Below are 21330 nucleotides of genomic sequence, written 5' to 3'. Positions count from 1 at the left end.
AAATCAAAAGGAGATAGTTCGTCGATATAATCTCCTAATTCAAACTCTTTATAAAAATCCATCGTCATATTCTCTAATTCCATTATCTGATTTCTCTTATAATCTTCAATCTTCTCATATATCTCACTAAACTATTTAATAGAGTCTACAAACAATTATAAGAACCTTAATTACCTCACAAATCTGAAACAAAAATAATCCTCCTCAATTACTAATATCAATTGAAAACTTGAAAACAAGAAATCAAGAAATATCATAAAAAAAATCAGATATTCGTATTTTCAGCAACTTATATCCCAGATTTTCACCAACTTAAATAACATATTCGTTTTACCTTTTATCACATATTTAGATTTTCTAGAGAATGAAACAAGAGTAAATCCAAGAACTTTAACCTTTATGAATTAGGAGAATAAATAAGGACTTACAGAAATGGATAATGAAATTATAGGATAAACACAAGAGTCTGTAAAAGGACTTCCACAAGAAATCAGGATTCAGGAGAACCGTTGAACCGTGACCACGAATTGGGATACTAGAAACTAACAATTATACAGAGAATGGTGATCAGAGGCTCTCCTATGCGTTTTCTCCTTTTCCCCATGCCCGTCTCCTCGTCTTCTACCATCTCGAAATCTGATACATTAATTACGCATGCGTTTATTTTTCTGGTCGAATGCTTAGTTTTTCCCGCTTCATGAATTATGCCTAATGAGGTGATGCCCTTAGGTTAAGCCTCCCTTTCTTTTTTCAGTGGACTGGCATCGACTTTGGCCCAATATAACATACCCATATATAATACGTGCAAACAATTTGCTGCCCCAATAAACTTGCTGCCCTGGGCTATGGCCCAGCTCGCCCTGGGCTTGGGCCAGCCCTGGTCGCAGAAAACTGCAGGTGGATGTGTACAATCAAGCCTACACCTTCTTGCGATCATCTAAAGTATCTGAAACACAGTAAACCAAAAACTGTAAGCACGGAGCTTAGTGAGTTCTCCTAAATACCACATACAACATATATTACAACATGTAGCTATATATCGGGTCCGTAATAACCCCGGGTCCGTATCAACCCCGATTTCATATTGACTCCGAGCCTAGATCAGCTCCATCGGGTCCATATTAACCCCGAGTCCGTAAGGACTCCGAGCCCAGATTGGCTCCATGCATACAACATACAAGCATATCAGCAAGAGTCACAAAGACAACACGCACAATCGACACCTAGTGTCCTATAGTATAGTGATAAGACTAATCTCGCAGGTAGCAGCTAAAACACAACTCTCACACAGTGAAGACTGGTACTACAAAACATCTAACAACAATAAAGAAATAGCCAATCAATTTACACTCTAGAACCTCTAAATTGACCAAAAGTCATCTATGGTCAAAAGTCAATGCTAAAGTCAGCCTCAATTGATTATTACGTCGTGACCACACACAGATCAAGCCATAACAAAGTCAGGGCAAAACAGTCGAGGAAACATCTCTCGTCACGACGTGACACACACCCGTCACGTCGTGAGACCTGATTTGAACAACTTAGAACATTAAGCTCTTAATCCTTAAGCTAAACCTTCAAACCTTCTAGAAGGTTTTCCCCAACCCAAAGGGCCATAAAAATCATAACTTTTTAGTCATGCATGTCCAATGCATGACTTGAATACTAACTATGCCAATAAAGAGAAAATGAGGCCAAAACTCATGTTTGGAGTCCAAACCACTACCAATCCTCAGAACTAAGACTTATGCTAATTAAAGGGCCTTAATGATCCATAAAGTTGCTAACTTTATGGATCCCATACATGCTACCCAACCCAATCATGAAGAAAAGTGACTAAAACGTAGATATAACATGCTTAACTGAGAAAATGCAAGAGCTTTAGGACTTACAAAGGTCCATAAACAATACAAAGTGGCGAGGAAGAGACTTGCTTGCCAAGATAATGCACCATAGGAGCCTTCTTTTTCAAGAAAGAGCTATAAACCACCACAAGAGCTCTTCAAGGTCACAATGGAGGCTAACTTCGATTTGGGTGTAGCACCTGGGTTCCTGGTATGTATTTTATTTAAGTGATTTTGCATTTTTGGCCTGGGACTCGGCGAGTTGAAGGCCCAACTCGCCGAGTAGAAGCGGGATGAGACGCGGGATTTAAGTGATGGACTCGTCGAGTCGAGTCCCGGACTCGACGAGTAGGTTCTGTCTGGACAAAACCCTAATCTGAGGGTTTGCACCCTATTTAAACAACCTTATACAGCCTCCATCGCCCCTTTATGCTCCCAGAAACCCTCCACAGCAAACCTTAGCCGAGTGTGTGAAGATCTTAAGGCATTTGTGGTGATTTTGGTGGTTTTGTTCACAAGGAAGAAGGAAGGGCATAGAAGGATCAAGAGGAAACTGAAGGATTCGAGTTTGGTTCATCATTTGCAGTCTTTGAGAGGTATAAAGTCTGTACCTTGCTCTTTCATTTGATAGATCCCTTTTTGGGGAGATTTAGGGCTTTTATAAGCCATTTTTGGTAACCAACCATGATTGCAAACATGGTTGGGGGTTGAGGCTTTGGAATCAGGTCTTTAAAGGGGTCACAAGGCAGATTTGGGTTGCTTTTGCACCCAAGGAAGGCCCCATGCAACACTAGAGCCATTTTAGAGCCTTTTTGGCTCAAAAGTCCCATGCATGCACGTAAAGTTCGTAACTTTACGTGCTAGATCGAGCTTAGGGGCTTGGATCTATCATTTGGTCAAGTGTTGTACATCAGAAATCGAGGATTTAGGGTGTGGATGTTATCGACTCGGCGAGTCCGTTCTTGGGACTCGACGAGTCCAAGGCTTTAAGTCCCATATCTGTTGAGGGTCAAAAGAACTCAGATGGGTGTTAGAAGGGTTGTAGCAGGACAGAAAGAGTGACCCAACGCATTGGACTTAATGTTAGACCTGGAGTTCATGGGACTCGACGAGTGCTAGATCAGACTCGGCGAGTCCAAGGCAAACTCCTTATGTTTGAAGATGAACTCGACGAGTTGTTCATACAACTCGGCGAGTCAAGGTCAGGACTTGTTCATCAGTTGAAGGCGAACTCGACGAGTTGTTCATACGACTCGACGAGTCGGATGAAGGTTCATTAATGTTCGTAAAGAAGGGGAACTCGTCGAGTCGTTGCCAAACTCGACGAGTCGAGTCGTGGATAAGGACGAGTAAAGGGAAAGGACTCGACGAGTTGACGGCCCAACTCGGCGAGTCGGGTCAACTGGAAGTTGACTTTGACTTGGACTTGGTTGGGGGTAAAATGGTCATTTTACCCCCAACCAAGTAGATATCAGTTTCTAACTGAGTGTTTTGTGGGGGTTGTAGCCGGAGGATTTCCGGAGCAGCAGCGGACGGAGGTTTCCCGCACAGATTATCAGCAGCTTCTCGTACGAGGTGAGTTACCTTCCAGTAGGGGTGGGTCTAAGGCCATAATGCCGGCCCACCAAAGAGGAGTATTTAGAAGATGATTGTCTTTGTGATAATTATCTTGGTCTGGTTACATGCTTTGGTCATGAGTTTTATTTGTATGATATGTTACGTGTATGATAGGGATTGGTTTCCCTGATAGCGGTCCTTAGGACCAAAGGGTAGGTCAGTACCCGGATATGCTTGACTGTATGTTTATATCTTGTTGTTGTATGCTAGTGGTAGGGGGTGGAATAGTCCCCAGTTACCGGTTGAAAGATACCGATGACAGTTACCGGTTGAAAGATACTGATGATGATTACCGGTTGAAAGATACCGATGATGATTACCGGTTGAAAGATACCGATGATGATTACCGGTTGAAAGATACCGACGATGATTACCGGTTGAAAGATACCGAGGATATTGTATGGTATGTGGTATGATGGGGGAACTCACTAAGCTTTGTGCTTACGGTTTCGGTTTTGGTTTCAGGTACCTCTTCGTCTAAGGGGAAGTAGCCGGCGGCGTAGCATCGCATCGCACACACACACACACACATGATTTCCGCATGGAGTTTTCTGGGATTGTACTCTGATATGTATTATTTTATGACTTGGGTTTTCAGACATGATGCTTTGTTTTATGAGATGATGTGTTTCACAGTATTTTCTTATGAATGTTTTTATGAGTCAGTTAATTAAAAAGAAATTTTTGGACTTGAAAAATTGGGTCGTTGCATGGGTAGGAGGGAGGTGATAGAGGTTGAAGATGTGCAAACCCTAACTCCTCACTTCCCTTAAATAGAGCGCAAAACACGAAATTAAGGTTAACCCGTCGGCACGTTGTGACCACCTATACGTCACGTTGTGACCCGCAAAGATGGATACGCGGTTCTGTATCAATGGTCACGTCGTGAGGCTTCCTCCTTCACGTCGTGACCATTTATTAGTTTTGGTATTACATATTCAACAATGCTCAAGCTTGCCGGGGGCTACTCCCTTTAGCGATATAAATTTCAATACACACTTTATAAGAGGATATAAAATGGAATCTTTGGAATCAACGGTTTTTTTTTTTTTTTTTTTTTTTTTTTTTTTTTGATAATTTAAATTGATAGAACGCATCCTAAGTATTTTAAAAATCAACCATCATATAAAAACTCATAAACAACCATCTAAGTAACAAAATTTGTTATTATCATTGTGATTACTAACAAAATTTATTTTGTGGCAAAAGAACATAAATATAAACTTTAATAGTAAAATGAAAATTTAAAATAAATTTTTTTAAAATCAAAGTGTAGTTGGCCATAAATGAAGAAAGCTAAGTGATAGATGAAAGTAGATTCCTAGTTGAAGATTAATATTAATAAAATAATGTAAAAAAAATAAAAAATAAAAACTTTTTAAAACCGAAGTGTAATGGCCATAAATGAAAATTAAGTGATAGGTGGAAGTATATTACTAGATGTTAGTTGGTGATTAGGATGGATTGCGGAGGGAGTCTCCCAACTCATTCAATTCATTCGTCACATTAGCTTCACATAAGCTTTTTTTTTTCTCTCTCTCCCCCTTTCCCCTTCCCACATTTCTTTCATCTTTCCTAACCAACAAGATATGAAAACTCATATTTCTCAAACCATTCAACATGTTCAATTAAAAAACATACAAAATTATTTTCATACAAGTCCTTAAGCAAGAAGTACAACTAAAGCAAGAGAGAGGATAGACGGAATGAGTAAAGAGAAAGAGATAACCTTGTGGGTTTAACAGCCCACTTGTGTGCCTCTATCTAGTCGTGTCTGCTCCTCGAAATTGTGTCACCGCGATACCACAAACCCACTACCTTCATCCGCTAACGGCTCCCTCTACCTTTAAGGTTTGTTTTTGATTTTTTCAATTTATATTGTATAAGTTTTAATTTTGTAAAATTTTAAATTTTATACAACAAAAGACCCTTGAATTTTATGTAAAAAGAATATTTTATAATTTTAAAAGTTTATATAAAAACCAAAAATATAATTAACATGCTATACCAAGCTTAATAAAATAAAAAATTCTACAAAAGTCATTAAGTTTTTACATAAATTCGATTTTGACATTGTGTTTTTTGTCTTAAATTGTACACCCTCTTTACAAATTTGTTACAATTGTGACCACTTAGCCGGTCAATCCACCTGGTTGCATTTTGACGTGACATAATGACGTAACACTTTTTATGACGTGACATTATATGGTGATATCTTATTTTTGGTGTCAAAATTGAAATTTTTTTTTTTAAATTTAGTGATCTTTTGGATTTTTCCAAAATATAGTGATTTAAAAAAAAATTAAGATAACAAATGTATAAGCCAATGCATTGAGATATACAGTGGTGATGAGCGTGGTCATGGATCGACACCGACACAGAACCGATTGATGCCGGTTTTTTTGGGGGCACTTTGTGGGACTGAAACCGAACCCATATGCGAGATTTTAGGAGTGTCCTGGACCGGTTCACGTTCAAGTAAATTGGTATATGCACCACTTAAAACCGATTAAACAACCCCAGGTAAATTGGTATATCCTTTTACCAAACATCTTTTACATTTTATCTTTTCCAAAAAGGACTTTTGCCTCTCAAAAAGATAAGCCAAACACCCCATAGGGTTAGCTCGCATATGTTATGTACAAATGTTTTATTGATATGTTTTTTAGCTATCAGAATATAATATCACACAATAGTGATACATTATCATGTAATGTGAGCATGTTACGTCAGCTAACAATAATTTGATTGATCGATTAGATGATCAGAATTATAATAAATTGATAAACAAAATATTCAATTTACAATAAAAAGAAAATATCAAACTAAATTTCTATGAAAACTTAATAATTTTTATAAAATTTGCTTAAAAAACAACTTGTTATTTTTCTTCAAGTAAACGCAAAAGTGTAAAACTAGGACAAAAACATGAATTGCAGTTGTATGACCCACAGGGGACACATTTATTCTGACGTGTAAGTACGTGATTGGATCCTACGTGTAAGTATATTATTGGATCTTACAACCCCGATGACGACGATGAAGGAAAGTAGAGATCGCGGATTCCTTTTACAAATCGCAACCGTCAACTCGAAGACGGCGAAAGAAGGGCAGAGAGCATCAGCAATGGCAGCTCGCAAGAGAGGAGCTTCAAAACAACCACCGCCACCCACCGAATCACATCCCAAAACCTCGGAATCCACCGCTACTTCTACAGACCCACAGATCACCCCTTCAAAACCAAGCAAAATCATCTTCTTCTCTTCGATTTTCTTCCTACCTTACCTTTACCTGATATTTTATCACTATAGAATCGAAACAGAGCTGAAGAAATCGATCCTTATCAATGCATCACTCAGCTTCGCCGGGTTCTTTATAACCCTAATGATGATCCCAGTGGCTTCCAGATATGTTCTTAAACGTAATTTATTTGGTTACGACATTAACAAGAAGGGTACGCCTCAAGGTCTGGTCAAAGTGTAAGTTCTTTCTCGTATATCCACTTTCTCGTCTATCGATCAAATTTGTGTAATTTGATGAACCATTGAGCAATTTAGTATGCCAGAAGAATCCTTTATAATTCAATTGCATTAGTGCGAGTTGGAATTCAGTGCACTCCTAGTCTAAATAAATTATTCTGGTCAACTTCCGTGTTGATACTACTACCTTTCTTGCAGGCCTGAATCCCTTGGTATTGTTGTGGGCACCGTTTTCTTGGTGGTGGCGATATTATTTCAGTATTTCAATTTCACATCAGATTCAAATGTATGTTTGATTCTTCACAATGTGACACTTTTCTTTATTCTAGTCCATAATTTGTTTATTTTATAATTAATTGGTTAATCCATACACTTGCAGTGGCTTGTTGAGTATAATGCAGCTTTAGCATCTATCTGCTTCATGATTTTGCTTGGGTTTGTGGATGATGTTCTTGATATTCCTTGGAGAGTGTGAGTTTTCTACTTGGTAGATCTCATTTCTTGTTTATTTATTACATCTCTAATTGGTTTAAATTTGCTTGTGAAGGCAGGAAACTACTATTACCATCAATTGCTGCTCTCCCTTTGTTGATGGCCTATGCTGGACATACAACCATCATGATACCAAAACCACTTGTCCAATATATTGGAACAGAAATCTTGGATCTAGGTAAACATTTAAATAATTCCCTTATTTAACAGGTTGTACTACGTTTGGCGTGTATCAAACTGATGTTGATGGGACAAAATTGCAACTTTTTGGCCCACCTAAAAAGGTAGGACATGAACATGCTCTCGATTTCTCGTATGTGCAAAAGACATAAATACCCTCCTCATCGTCATCATCGATAACAACCTTAGAAAGCTTGTCTAGTCCTGTCTTTTCATGTGTAATAAACGCAACATTAAGTTGCGTTTGTTCCACCGAACAGGACTAGACAAGCTTTTTTGGTCTATTTTTGATGACGAGGGCGAGGAGGGTATTTATGTCTTTTGCACAAACGAAAGATCGAGAGCAACTCCATGTCCCACCTTTTTGTGTGGGCCAAAAAGTTGCAATTTTGTCCCATCAACATTAGTCCAATGCACGGCAAACATAGTACAACCTGTTCTGTCATATCCTGCAGTCTGATTAAGACCTTTCACTGGTTGTGATATTTGATAATTTGAATTTGTTTGTTCCTATTTATTTATTTATTTTTTAAACTTGGATACTGAACAGGATGGATCTATAAGCTATATATGGGACTTTTGGCTGTCTTTTGTACAAACTCAATCAACATCCATGCTGGTCTAAATGGCCTTGAAGTTGGACAGACTGTTGTTATAGCATTTGCTGTAAGCCTTCAGATCTTAAAGAAAACACAAGACATAGATAAATAATATAATAAATCTGATTTATAATCATGTAATGCAGATTTTAATCCACAATATTATGCAAATCGGAGCATCTTCCAATCCTGAAACAAAACAGGCCCATGCATTCTCCATATACCTTGTTCAACCTCTGCTTGCAACTTCACTGGCATTACTTTCTTACAACTGGTATTTATTTTGTTAATTTTGTTAATTTGATTACTTTAGTTTAATTATTCTACTTCTCACCCTTCATTTATTTTAGGTATCCATCTTCTGTTTTCGTTGGTGACACCTATACATACTTTGCTGGAATGACAATGGCAGTTGTTGGCATTTTAGGCCACTATAGGTGTGCAATATTCTAAAAATATATTTAAGAAATAGCAATGTACTTTCATTTACTTTTCGGTCTTTTTAATAAAGGCATTGTACTTTGAAATATCTACCCAATTGTAATATGGTATTTTTCAAATTTTCTTTCTTATTGAAACATCATACTTTATAAAAAAACTACCTGAATTGTAAAGTTTGATGTTGTAATAAGAAGAAATATGTTGCTATTTCTTACCAAAGTAGCGATATCTGATTATTTTGTACTTTTTTGTGACAATTTTTTCTTAAATAAATAACATGTGTTTCTGCATTTTCTTTGACAGTGAAACACTCCTAATATTCTTCCTTCCTCAAATTATAAACTTTCTGTTATCACTTCCTCAGGTTCGATCTCTTTCTCTCTATTTTTTTTTTTTTTTAAGTTTTTATTGCAGAATAATGTTAAGAGTTAGTAATAAGGATGCTCCCTTATTGACAGCTGGCAGGCATTATCCCATGTCCACGTCATCGTCTGCCAAGGTAAAGCTAGGGGTTTTTATTTATTTAATTAATATTTTTATATTGATCTAGTGTTTTTGAGTTTGATATGTACTTATATTTCATTATTACCAGATTTGACCCTGGGACAGGATTGCTGACTGGGACAAAAGATGGGACACTTGTGAATGTGTCATTGAGAATATTTGGCAGGAGATCTGAAAAGTCGCTATGCATCCTCCTACTTATTCTCCAGGTAAATTCTATTTATTTATGAAACATTGTTGCATAAATAAATGAATAAATCCTAAAATGATTAAGTAAATTGGATTTGGTTTTGACAGGGTGTGGGTTGTTGCTTCTGTTTTTTTCTGAGGTGGATCCTTACTGGTTGGTATAAATGATGCTTTTAGCAACTTAGAATATGGCTTTTTTGAAAAAGAGGTGTTGTATCATTTTGATAGTTATTTTATACTATTAGATTTGGTATTTTGCTACATTCATAGAGAATCCCCAAACAGTGCTTGATTATATTCAAAATGTCAAACAAAATGTGTTCTTAATCTCATGCTTGTGACCTTTTTCCCTAATCTCGTGTCTTTGGTAATTCTGTTCTTGTAAAATATTTTTTTTATGTTGGTTTTTTGATCTTGTATTTCATTATAGAAACTTGGCATTGAATATTTTCATTAGTATCGTCAATTTTACTTCCATATTACTAAAAACGTTAGGAAGTATTCGTATTCAATTTAGGCTCTCTTTGGCACATTATAATGTAAACTAGTTTTTTAAAGCTTTTTTAAAATTCTTCCAAATATACATTTTATTAATTATAAAGAAATTCATTCTTCTACATGTCTTTTTATATCATTTTACTTTCATGGTACCTTATCAGCTAGGGACTAGGGTTCGACCAAATGTTATTTTTTGTCTGCTGGCAGTTAATATACTGAACATACCTTTTTTTAAGTTATTATCGACTAACAATGCTTGTTTGAGAACACTCTAAGGTTATTCTAAGTGATGAATGTTATGATATGTATTGGGTTATAGTTTCAACAATCAATTAATCAAGAAAGAAATAAGCCAAAAAAAAAACTTGATATCCATTAAAGAAACATAGGTTACAATGGAATACAAAGTTAGGTCAATTAACAAAAAAGAATATACACAATACATTAATAATGAATAATAACTTCAATGCAAACATACTCGTTGCCAAAAACTAAAACTAAAGGCTTGTTTGGTATAATGTAATGGGATCATGAATGTAATGAACAACGTGATGGAATGAACGAGGTAATGAAATTAATTATTGTATTCCATTATCAGTTTGATTGACTCAAAAGAATTGTATGATAATATGATATATAAGTGAGTGCAATAAATAGAAAAACCAAATAAAATTAAATTAATAAGCAGACAATAAAATATGTTGTTATATAAATAATAATATTTAACTAAGTAGTTATATAGTTAAATAATTTGAATATAAGCATATTTTATTTTGTTTAACATTTTATATGGATTTCATACAGTTTAAAAACAAATAAAAATTAAATATCATGACATCTTTAAAAAAAACTTAATAAAAAAAACTTAGACATTTTTCAAAATAAAAAAATTGAGTTTTAATTTTAAAAAGATTATTATTGATGTTTATATAAATAAAAGTAATTATAATTATAATATATCCTTCTATGTCTCAAAGTAATAATAAAAAAATAGTTCTCATCAATGGAATGAAAATCATCCCAAAAATATAATTACATTTCATCATCATGATTAGTTGACTCGATATAATTAAATAAGTCATTCAAGCATATTGTTTGTTATCAATAAATAAAAAGATGAATAAAATAATATTCATAAATAAAGAAAAAAATAACATTTAATAAATATAATTTTGAATTAAGCAAAGATAAATCGTTAATAACATATAAGCATATTTCATTTTGTTCAAAATATACATAATATGTTTTACAAATAGTTAAATATAGATTATAATCTTAAAAATGTTACAGTAAAACCAGATAACATTATATATTAAAATATAATTTTAAAAAATATAATTTTATGTATTTATTTTTAAAAAAAATATTTAATTGAAAATATGACAATTTTAAAATATTAAATATTTATTGATAATTATATGAATAAAATTAATTTATAATTACATTCCATTTCCACAATAAATGAAAAAAAAAAGAAAATACATTCTCCGATGTTGAATGAAAATCAACCAAATAGAATGAATCATGAGGAATGCTCCATTCTACTTATTTGTAACTACGAAATAAGGTCTTTTTTTTAACTTTTTTTTTCATAACGTTTCATTTAATTTCTTCTTCAATTAGTATATGTCAAACATTACCTAACTCTGTTTCTATTACCAAAGGGCTTCTAGCCTAGCGGTACCAGGTGGTGCCCTCCATCTTTGAGGTTGATGGTTCAAATCATGTTGTGGACATAAGTGATATTAGTTGTTAGATTATGAGTAAATTATATATTTGTATTTGTCGGTTCAAAAAAAATTTAGTTGGGAAAGAACGACGAAGTCCATCCGAACCGTCCAGTGAAGAAGCATGGTCCCGAAGGCTTGCAAACTACAAAACATTTACCAAGTGAGATGGCATAACTATCTACGTAATTTTATTAACTTTATTTGAATATTTAATTTGTTTTTGTAGTTTTATGAATTATAATTTCATTGAATAATAATAGTATTTATTCCAAAAATAATTGTTAATGTGACTGATATTAATACATGTATCATAAACAATAAATTCATATTGATGCCTATTTTGAAAGAATTATGTTAAAAATATGAGAAATTACTAATCTAGCCCAATTAACTAATTACTTAACAATTTATAGCCAAAAATTAGCAATTGTCCAAAAATAGCCCACGCAACCGTAGATAATTAGAGTGGGCTACTGTTTCGCCAAATGATCTATTGTTTCGGGTTAAGTATAGATTTTTTTTCATTGGGATTATCTAAAACCGTAGGTTATTTTATAACCTACGGTTTCCTCTCAACGAAGTACGGTTTCCCAAACCGTAACCTACGATTCTAGGCAAAAAGTCTACAATTATATATATATATATATATATATATATATATATATATATATAAATGGAGAGTAGTTTTTTGACAATTATGTGGATTCCCATAAATACTGTTTGAAATGACAAATCTATTGTTCGAAATGACAATACATTATGTAGGCTACAAAGTAGTAGTCAAAGTCTATGAAACCGTAGTCAAATAATGTCAAAGAGTAATCTAGTTGTCAAATACCTTACACAGAAATAGTGTTTGAAATAATGTCAAAGAGTAGTCCAATTGTCAAATGTATTTATTTGAAAAAAACTACTCTCCATTTATTTAAAAAAAAATATAAAACCGTAGACTTTTTACCAGAACCGTAGGTTATGGTTTGGGAAACTGTACTTCGTCGAGATGAAACCGTAGGTTATAAAATAACCTACGGTTTTAGATGTTCCGAATGATTTTTTTTATATTTAACCCGAAATAGTAGGCCATTTGGCGAAACAGTAGCTCATTCTAATTACCTACAGTTTCGTGGGCTATTTTTGGACAATTGCTAATTTTTGGCTAAAAATGATTAATGAGTCATTTGATAGTTGCTAATTGGGTTAGAACTGACTGGATTAGAAACTGATTGAGTTGGAAGTTCTGACTGAATTAACTTCTGACTGAAACTCATTGTTTGATTTTACATCTGACTGATAGTGCAAAATAACTATATTACCCTCAGACAACATTTCATATAAAAATTCTTTTATGATTTACCATTAATTTATAACATTACATTTTTTACTAAAACATTCAATGATGTCAAGGTTATTGTCTTGATATAAAAAACATTTCTTTATAGAAACACAGATCTAATCTTGAATCTTTGAGCTGATATTATAAAAAAGTTTATTACTCTATAGAACGGAATTTTGGTCATGGTTTTAATATGTTCAACTTTATACCAAGACAATCATGACAAAATAACTATTCCAATTAACATATGTGTTCATGTACCAAGATTTATGACTAATTACATGTTCATGAAGGTGAAAATTGTCCATAAATAATACTAGTGATTTTGGGTGAAAAGGAAAAAGTTGTATTGGGACTTTATGATATTAAATTCTTATGCCCTGTCCCCATGTCTTTGTCTTTGTAAAGACTAACCAATTCTTATGCCCTACAATACACAATTACACATAAACATATTAGAGATAAATAGCTCCACAATACACAATTACACATAAACATATTAGAGATAAATAGCTCCACAATACACAATTACACACACATATATTAAAGATAAAGAGCTCCTAAAGGAAACAAGATAATCTAATGATCCTTTGAGTCTTGCAATGATCCTTATGATTTCATTATAATAAAACTAATTACACTAACAAAAGGACTTTATGATGTTACAAACACTTTATCCTGCAATTATATTCAAAGCATATAAGAATCTGCCAAAAAGTACCGGTGGGTTACTTTCCATAGGTGTAATCTCCATGAGGGCCTGGTTTAAAACAAAAGGTTAAACAGATGTGTGGAATCTCTATGTACCGCATACCAATCACTTTCCATTCCTATGTTGACCTGTGGATACTCAACTCCAACAATCAATCCTTTCTTCAAGATTATATGTGATCCTAAAGTATAATTCAAAGCATCAACAAATTGAAATATTCACAGCTATTCAATCACCCCAGAACGTAATAGATGATCCTAAAATATAAATGCTTAAGGTTTTTATGTTATCTCTTGCAATATAGATTCCAAACATATAACAAAACTATATAAGAAATTAGAAAATCACATTCTTGTCTCATGAAGAACATACACATCATAATAGTCCCACCATCGTCAATTCAACTACATGATCCTAAAATTGAGGGGTAAAAAAACTTAAAAGCAGGAATCACATTAATTAAACTTATAACAATGTGAATTTACAAGATTTTAGACGGATTCACACAATTGTGATCACAAAGGTGAAACATTGAGTATATAAGCTTAAGTACTTCTGAAAAACGTTTTTTTTTCTCAAAAACCCCTCTCTCCAAAAAGGAAAAACAAACTATTTACCTTGACCGAAAGGGGAGAGGCGTAGAGACCGGAGATCAAGAGGATATGAAACGGCCTGACTCGGAGTGGTATCAAACCCCTGGAGTGGTATCAAACCCCTAAGTAATTAGTTAATTAGGCTAAATTAGTAATTTTCTATAAAAATATTCACAATTTGCTAACATGGTTGGCGAAGGGCCTGGGATGGGTTTAACCGTTTAACTTTAACCAGAACCGGTCTCAGGGACCGGTCTTTGATCCACCATCATCTAGAACTAGAAGTGCGTTCTCCGGCGTCGACGCCCCTTTTCCACCACCAAAACACCACAAAAAGTTCTTCTAGGGTCCCCATTAATGAACTCAAAGCTCGAAAACCTTTGGGAAGAAGTGAGGGAACTAAGCTTAGGAACCACTCCCCAAATCGATCGCCTCCATACCCCACCAACCCCACTCCAATTCCTCCGCCATTACCTCTCCCAAAACAAACCCTTCATTCTCTCTGCCTCCGCCGCCACCACCCTCCAATGGCCCGCCACCACTCTCTGGACCTCAACATCCTACCTCCTCAACACTCTCTCTTCTTCCACCGTCTCCCTCCACCTAACCCCCACCGGCCAAGCCGACTCCCTCACCCCACACCCCTCTAATCCTGACTCTCTCTGCTTTGCCTCCGCCCATGTCCAACGCACACCATTCTCCGACGCCATGGATGCCATCAAAACTTCACGTAAGAATGATTCAAGTAAAGGATTCGTTGCGTATGCGCAACAGCAGAACGATTGTTTTAGGGGGGAATATGGTGCATTGGCTAGAGACTGTGATTCACATATTCCGTGGGCGACTGAAGCAATAGGAGGATTGCCGGAGGCTGTTAATTTGTGGATAGGGAATGATTTGTCTGAAACTTCGTTTCATAAGGATCATTATGAGAATCTGTATGCTGTTGTAACAGGAGAGAAGCACTTTCTGCTTCTTCCACCCACTGATGTTCATAGAATGTATATTCGTGAATACCCTGCTGCTCAATACACATACTCTGAGGTACAATTTCACCCTTTTCTATATTTGCATTTATCTCTTTGGATTCGTGGATGTTTTTATGCATGATTGATTATGTATATACCTCTAACATATCAACCAATTATCCTGTTAGGATTCTTGAAATGGCTATAATCACTTTATAAAATTGGTTACACTTGAAGACATGGCTAAATTTTTTTGATGATGTGGACTAGAATAGGTGTATTGTAGTAATATCAGTAATCTTAATGTTGTTTGTAGTGAAAGTTAGTTACTTTTTAGTGATATTGCCCTTAAATTTCACAATAATGGATGCCAAACACAGGACAATATGTTATGTCGTGTCCTATCACTACATGGATGTATTATTTGTTCTGTATGGGTAGTTTAGTCATTTTGGTTGTTTTGTTGATGTATTAACAGGTAAGCGGGGAATTTGAATTGAAATTGGAGAATCCAGAGAGATATGTCCCTTGGTGTAGTGTAAATCCTTACCCATTGCCCAAAGACAAGGAAAAAGAAATGTCTAAATTTCCATTTTACTATAATGGACCCAAACCATTTGAAGTCACTCTTAAGGCTGGTGAAATACTTTACTTGTAAGCATTTCTTATCTTTTAAAAAAAAATAAAAATAATCCCACATGTATGTGCCTGTGTAAAGTTTAAATCTTGATACAAATCAATTGAATTCATTTCTTATCTTCTTTCTATTTTGGGTTGTCTTGAAAAAACTGCAACTGTCTTCTTTCCTTTTCGGAAAAATCCGTTTGCAAATTTACAAACGGATCTTTCCAAAAAGGAAAGAAGACACTGGGTACTTTTTTTAAGACAACCCAAAATAGAAATGTTGCTTTTTTATTGGGTGGAGATTAATTGGGTTGATTTGGTTTATATGATATTCCCAAGGGGTCAAATTAAAAATTTTAACTAACAAGAAACTCTTAAAGCATTCCTCCATTGATATATTTATTATAGCTTCCTACTTTCGTTTCTTTCCATTATAGCATTGTGCTTTGGAAAACTTATAGTAATATTATCCAAATACAAAAACAACTTTCGTTTCTTGCATTTAGACCATTTTTGAATATTTGTGATTCTTGAATTTGGTTGTTATGTAGGCCAAGTATGTGGTTTCATCATGTTAGACAGACACCTGATAATCGAGGACTCACCATTGCAGTAAATTATTGTAATTTACTTCACAAACTCTCCAAAATTATCATTATTTTATTGCGTAATAATTTAATTTAATCATGAAATATTTCTTTTCTTTTGGCAGGGTATGATATGCAGTTTGATATAAAATACGCCTACTTCAACTTCTTGCATTCACTTTCGTTTTGTAAATCACGTTTAAATGATGGTGATTCTTTCATAAATGAAAACTTATCCAATGGTGACAAAAACCATAAGGAGGAGTGAACTTCTTTGTTAAAAGTGTCATGTATCAGTTGTGTTTATATATTTTTCGTAGGTTGACTTGATTTTAGTTTTCATTTTATATTGCAAAAGTTATGGAACTTGTTATTTGTTTATTGATTTTTTGTTCCGAGATTTACAATGAAAATTTGGTTTTATTATTTTAGATGATGATGATGTTTTTTTACATGATTTGTATAATGAACCTCAACCGAAGTTTAGTAACCAATTAATTTGATAACCCATTTAGCACTTTTACGATATTTGAACGAATTTTGATGGTGTTATCTATAGCTTAGGGCTCATTTGATAGTTGTTGACTAGTCAGAGGCCGACTGAGTTAGAAGTTTTGACTGAGTTAATTTTTGATTGAAACTTGTAGTTTGATTTCACATCTGACTGACTGCAAAATGAGTATATTATTCTCAAACAACATTTTTTATAATAATTTTTTTACGATTTACCATTTAATTTATAACATTACATTTTTCATCAATCAAAATCAGCAACAAAAAGAAAAAATCAAACAACTCACAATAAAACTTCAATCAACAAACATATGAAATTCAATTGTTTTATCAATCAAAATCAACAACAAATAGAAAAAAAAAATCAAACAACTCACACAACCCTTTTTGTTATTCCAATTATAAAGTGTAGCAATCATGCATTAGAGGAACTAATCGTTGAGTTACACACATTGGTGACCTTTTTTTTATTGGGTATGTGTGTTTCATCATTGGTCTCTTGTTTTTTGTTTTAAAAACACTCTCATGATGCACTTCCTCTCATGTTTGAGCTTACAGAACAAAGCGGAGGGCCTAACATATCAAATACCATAGAAAAGGTTAACATATGCACCACTAAAATCCCAACAAAAAATGTTTTGGTTAATATCATTAATCCCAACAAACTTTTATATTTGGTTTTAGATGGTTCTTATTATGGACCACTAAAATCAAAAAATCTGTCATTTAAACTTTTTGTGCAAAGAATGAAGTGGTCACCGGTTAAATAGATGATATGTACTTTGACTTTCAAAAGTCCACAACGCCCTTATCCACGTGTTACGTGCATACAATCATATGAGGCCTTTTAAACACTAAACCATTTTGTATGGAAATAGAAAAGTTTATTGTGTTTTACTTTGTCTCATAATTTCTTAATTCGAGTACAAAGCATGGATCAAATCACCCTTCTAATACTCGTAACTTGCTTCTCTATCTAAATTGAATTACTCCTAATACTTAGAATTTGTTTCTCAATCAAGATTGAATCACCGACTACTCTCACCAAGTATCATTGAGATTGAACATATCAATGCATTTGAGCATGACCAAACATTTCATTGGTTTATTTAGGTTAGAGGGAACGGTAGCACCCTTATGGGGAGTGGAGTCGCCAAAAGGGTCGTCAGGCTCGCTAGCATGCGCCACACACCGCCCCTAGCTTGCATTGAGTAGCCTCGCCAAGCAGACTTGTCATGGCTGTAATGAGAGGAGAGAGGAGAGACAAAGTTGGAAGATGTGTTGTAATTGACTATTTCTATTTTGTTTGTTTGTTTTTTTTCAAAATAAAACCTATTAAAATGACACATTATCACTCTCCAACTTTTACAAGCTACACATCCTAAGCTTATTTGGCTTTTAAAAAAAACTAAAAAAAACTCTATGTGACAATGTACACATCCATTTTATGACAGTTTTTTACTGCTGAAAAAACTGTTTTATGACAGTTTAATGAAACTGTTTTGTGACAGTTTTCTAACAAATGAGGTATTTAAACGAATTTTGGTTAGTTTTTTGGTACTCATGAAATTGATATTTCTCATTCTCTGTTCTGAATCTCTTATGAGTCTTATTTAATCAAAGATTAGGGAGTACCACCAAAATACTTTGATTTGAAAGTGAAATCACAATTCTCAGAATATCCAAGTGCCTTTATTATCCCAAATTTTTTAACAGGTACAAATTGGTAATGGTATATACCAACTTCTTAAAAAAAATTATTGTAATATTTGAAAATAAACGAATATGGTAATTTTGACGTTTAGTAAATAAGTGAGTTTTGTAGTTCTCTTAATTTACAAAAGAATTCTATTGAAGTAAAGCCAAAGTAACGTTTTAATTTTGAGTTTTAGCGTGATAATAACTATTGACTAATGCGGTCAAATGATTTATATAATATTCTTAAAACTATAAACACTAATAACAATTGACAATTGAAATATACAATTTCGTAGGGTGGAATTGGTACGGTACCGATTATTTTTTCCCTAAATCGTGTACTGTACCAACTATAGTTGGTATAAATTTGCTATCAATATCGTACCAAGTATACTTGGTACTAATATGTTTGGCTACGAACAAGTTTGGTTTGTACAAATTGGTAATAATATATACCAACTTCTTAACAAATTATTGTAAGATTTAAAAATAAACGGCATAGGGTAATTTTGACGTTTAGTAAATAAGTTAGTTGTGTAGTTCTTTTAATCTATAGAAGAATTCTATTGAAGTAAAGCCAAAGTAAAGTTCTAATTTTGTGCTTTAACGTGGTAATAACTATTGACTAATGGGGCCAAATGACTTATATGATATTCTTAAAATTGTAAACTCTAATCACAATTGACAGTTGAAATATACAATTTCGTTTATATATATATATATATATATATATATATATATATATATATAATGAATTTGTTGGTACAGTATTACCATGGTATTCAAACTTTTGTACCATTACCGTACCAAGATTGTTTAATTGGTACGGTTCTACCAACCAAACATGTGGACCATCAACTTTCTTGGTTCGGTTGGTAACATGTTGGTTAGGGATGAGCAGTTTGTCCCAAATCCCGATCCCGTACCGATACCGGTACCGAACCGTACCGAATTTAAAAATATGGGACGGTACTTGGTACTCCAAATACATGAAATTTGGGAATCGGTACCGCCGGTACCGGTAGTAGTACCGAAAATCGATATCATTTCCGATACCGGTACCGGTGATATTAAATCGGTTCGGTACTCGGGATTGACTTTCGACCAAATTCGGTTTTCGGGAAATCGGGAACGGTACGGGTCGGTACCGGTTCCGTCCCACGCTCATCCCTAATGTTGGTTGGTTTTCCGTGGTACAGTTTTGACAACCCTAGCAACCCTTAGCACCCCCACGCCTCATAGCCTTAGAGATGCACAAAAGGATCGATCTCAGACCAGTCTCAAAAAATGACTGGCTTAAGTCCGTTCGGGACCTGTCCGAAAAAAAACCAGGCCGTTCTGAAACTGATCCCAAAAAACATTGGATCGTTACGAGACCGAACCAAGACCGGTTTAAAAAAACATCGGAAACCAAAGTTTATATACATATTATTTTTTGTGTTAATTACATAGTTGTTAATCACACATTACCCAACTTCTTCCCTTTCCCTTTTATTAAATATTTGTGTAACTTTTTTAGTAAATCTTAATGTATAATTTTGATGTTAGTTATATATTTATTAAAGGAAAAACTAGGACCGGATCAAAAAAAGGACTGGACCATTTTGAGACTGATCGAGACCGGTCCGGACCGTGAATATACATCTCTAGTGTCAATCATGAACAACCTATAAACATCTCCCCCGAAGGAGGGACACATATTTTATTGACAACTTACACCTTGCTACATATCTGACGTGTCTCCCTTTGCATCCAACAATATTCACTTATAAATTATAGGTTAATGTCGACATTAGGATATTTATCAAAGTGCATTGTTCCCGATATTGAGATAATAACCATCGATGTCTAACAATAACTACGTGAAAATATATTGTTCTTCATTTTAGTATAAGTTAAGAAACATCTTATTAAGGTAGTTTTTGAATAGGAACACACAAGTACTATTTTACCATTAGTGGATCAAACGCCAACAAAATCGACCAACAACCCCTTAATTGTAACTGGGGGATTATAAAAATCATCGATTGTTGACACGAGTTCTTAACATTTTTGTGGTTCTTGTTTATATAATATTCTGTGTAAAATGTGACTTAAGCATTTGAAATCAAAGTTTGAGCATTTGGGATCACACTCGAGCAGTTGGGCATAAGATGAAGCATTTTCATGAAAGGTGCTCCTACTTATACAAAGGTCCACCTACTTGTGTAAATGTGCTATTTTGGTGTAAAGATGTTCTCTTGGACTAAATGTGTTGCTTGATTCTAAAGGTGCTCTTATTGAGAATGTGCTTCTAACATGGTGATGGTGTCCAGGTGCGATGCCCATGCACATCTCTCAAGGATGAAGGTTCTAGAAGCAGCTGCATGACGACATGTGATTGGTTGATACCTTTATGGGCCTAAGGGATGATGAGTTTGGACCATTATAGTTTAGGTCTGAACCATAGTCTATAAATAGAAATGTATGCTAGTCCTTTATTTGTATCTTGAATTCTAATGAGTAGACCAAATATCTGTCATTGTAATCTTTGTTTGAAAACTCTTGAATAAAAATACTCCCTCCTACCTTCGGATGTAAGTCACCTTGACTTTTATGTGTATGTGTATGATTTCTTGAATTATCCGATTCACTTCATAATATTTTGTTTAACGTGTGTTTCATATAATCTTCGATAACTAAAAAATGGCAAAGCTTGTCGTATAATATAATGTTACTTAATTCAGTCC

General features: G+C 34.3%; 2 protein-coding genes and 1 long non-coding RNA gene across 3 annotated transcripts; 2 read left to right on the top strand and 1 right to left on the bottom strand.

Moving 5' to 3' along the window:
* The first annotated feature begins 6485 nt into the window (after positions 1–6485).
* On the top strand, positions 6486–9699 carry LOC145122745 (uncharacterized). The gene is made up of 11 exons (XM_079058316.1): positions 6486–6940; positions 7139–7226; positions 7320–7411; positions 7492–7610; positions 8163–8278; positions 8358–8485; positions 8562–8648; positions 8956–9016; positions 9111–9151; positions 9245–9365; positions 9454–9699. Exons 1-11 carry the CDS (start codon positions 6492–6494, stop codon positions 9511–9513), a joined length of 1362 nt encoding a protein of 453 aa, XP_078914442.1. The 5' UTR covers positions 6486–6491; the 3' UTR covers positions 9514–9699.
* Positions 9700–13705: 4006 nt separating this feature from the next.
* On the bottom strand, positions 13706–14420 carry LOC145118774 (uncharacterized). Its single transcript, XR_013713442.1, has 3 exons — positions 14398–14420; positions 14236–14314; positions 13706–13746 (listed from the first exon to the last, which is right to left on the bottom strand). It is a non-coding gene; the product is annotated as an uncharacterized LOC145118774 (long non-coding RNA).
* Positions 14421–14439: 19 nt separating this feature from the next.
* Positions 14440–16842, top strand: LOC145118773 (2-oxoglutarate (2OG) and Fe(II)-dependent oxygenase superfamily protein). Its single transcript, XM_079054449.1, has 4 exons — positions 14440–15255; positions 15658–15833; positions 16355–16425; positions 16516–16842. The coding sequence occupies exons 1-4, from the start codon at positions 14569–14571 to the stop codon at positions 16656–16658; spliced, it is 1077 nt and encodes a 358-aa protein (XP_078910575.1). The 5' UTR covers positions 14440–14568; the 3' UTR covers positions 16659–16842.
* The last annotated feature ends 4488 nt before the right edge of the window (positions 16843–21330 follow it).

The sequence above is a fragment of the Lactuca virosa genome, chromosome 6, assembly GCF_052849685.1.
Source record: "Lactuca virosa cultivar CGN04683 chromosome 6, Lactuca_virosa_CGN04683_v6, whole genome shotgun sequence".
Taxonomy (NCBI): Eukaryota; Viridiplantae; Streptophyta; class Magnoliopsida; order Asterales; family Asteraceae; genus Lactuca; species Lactuca virosa.
This window is presented reverse-complemented; position numbering and strand designations above follow the sequence as displayed.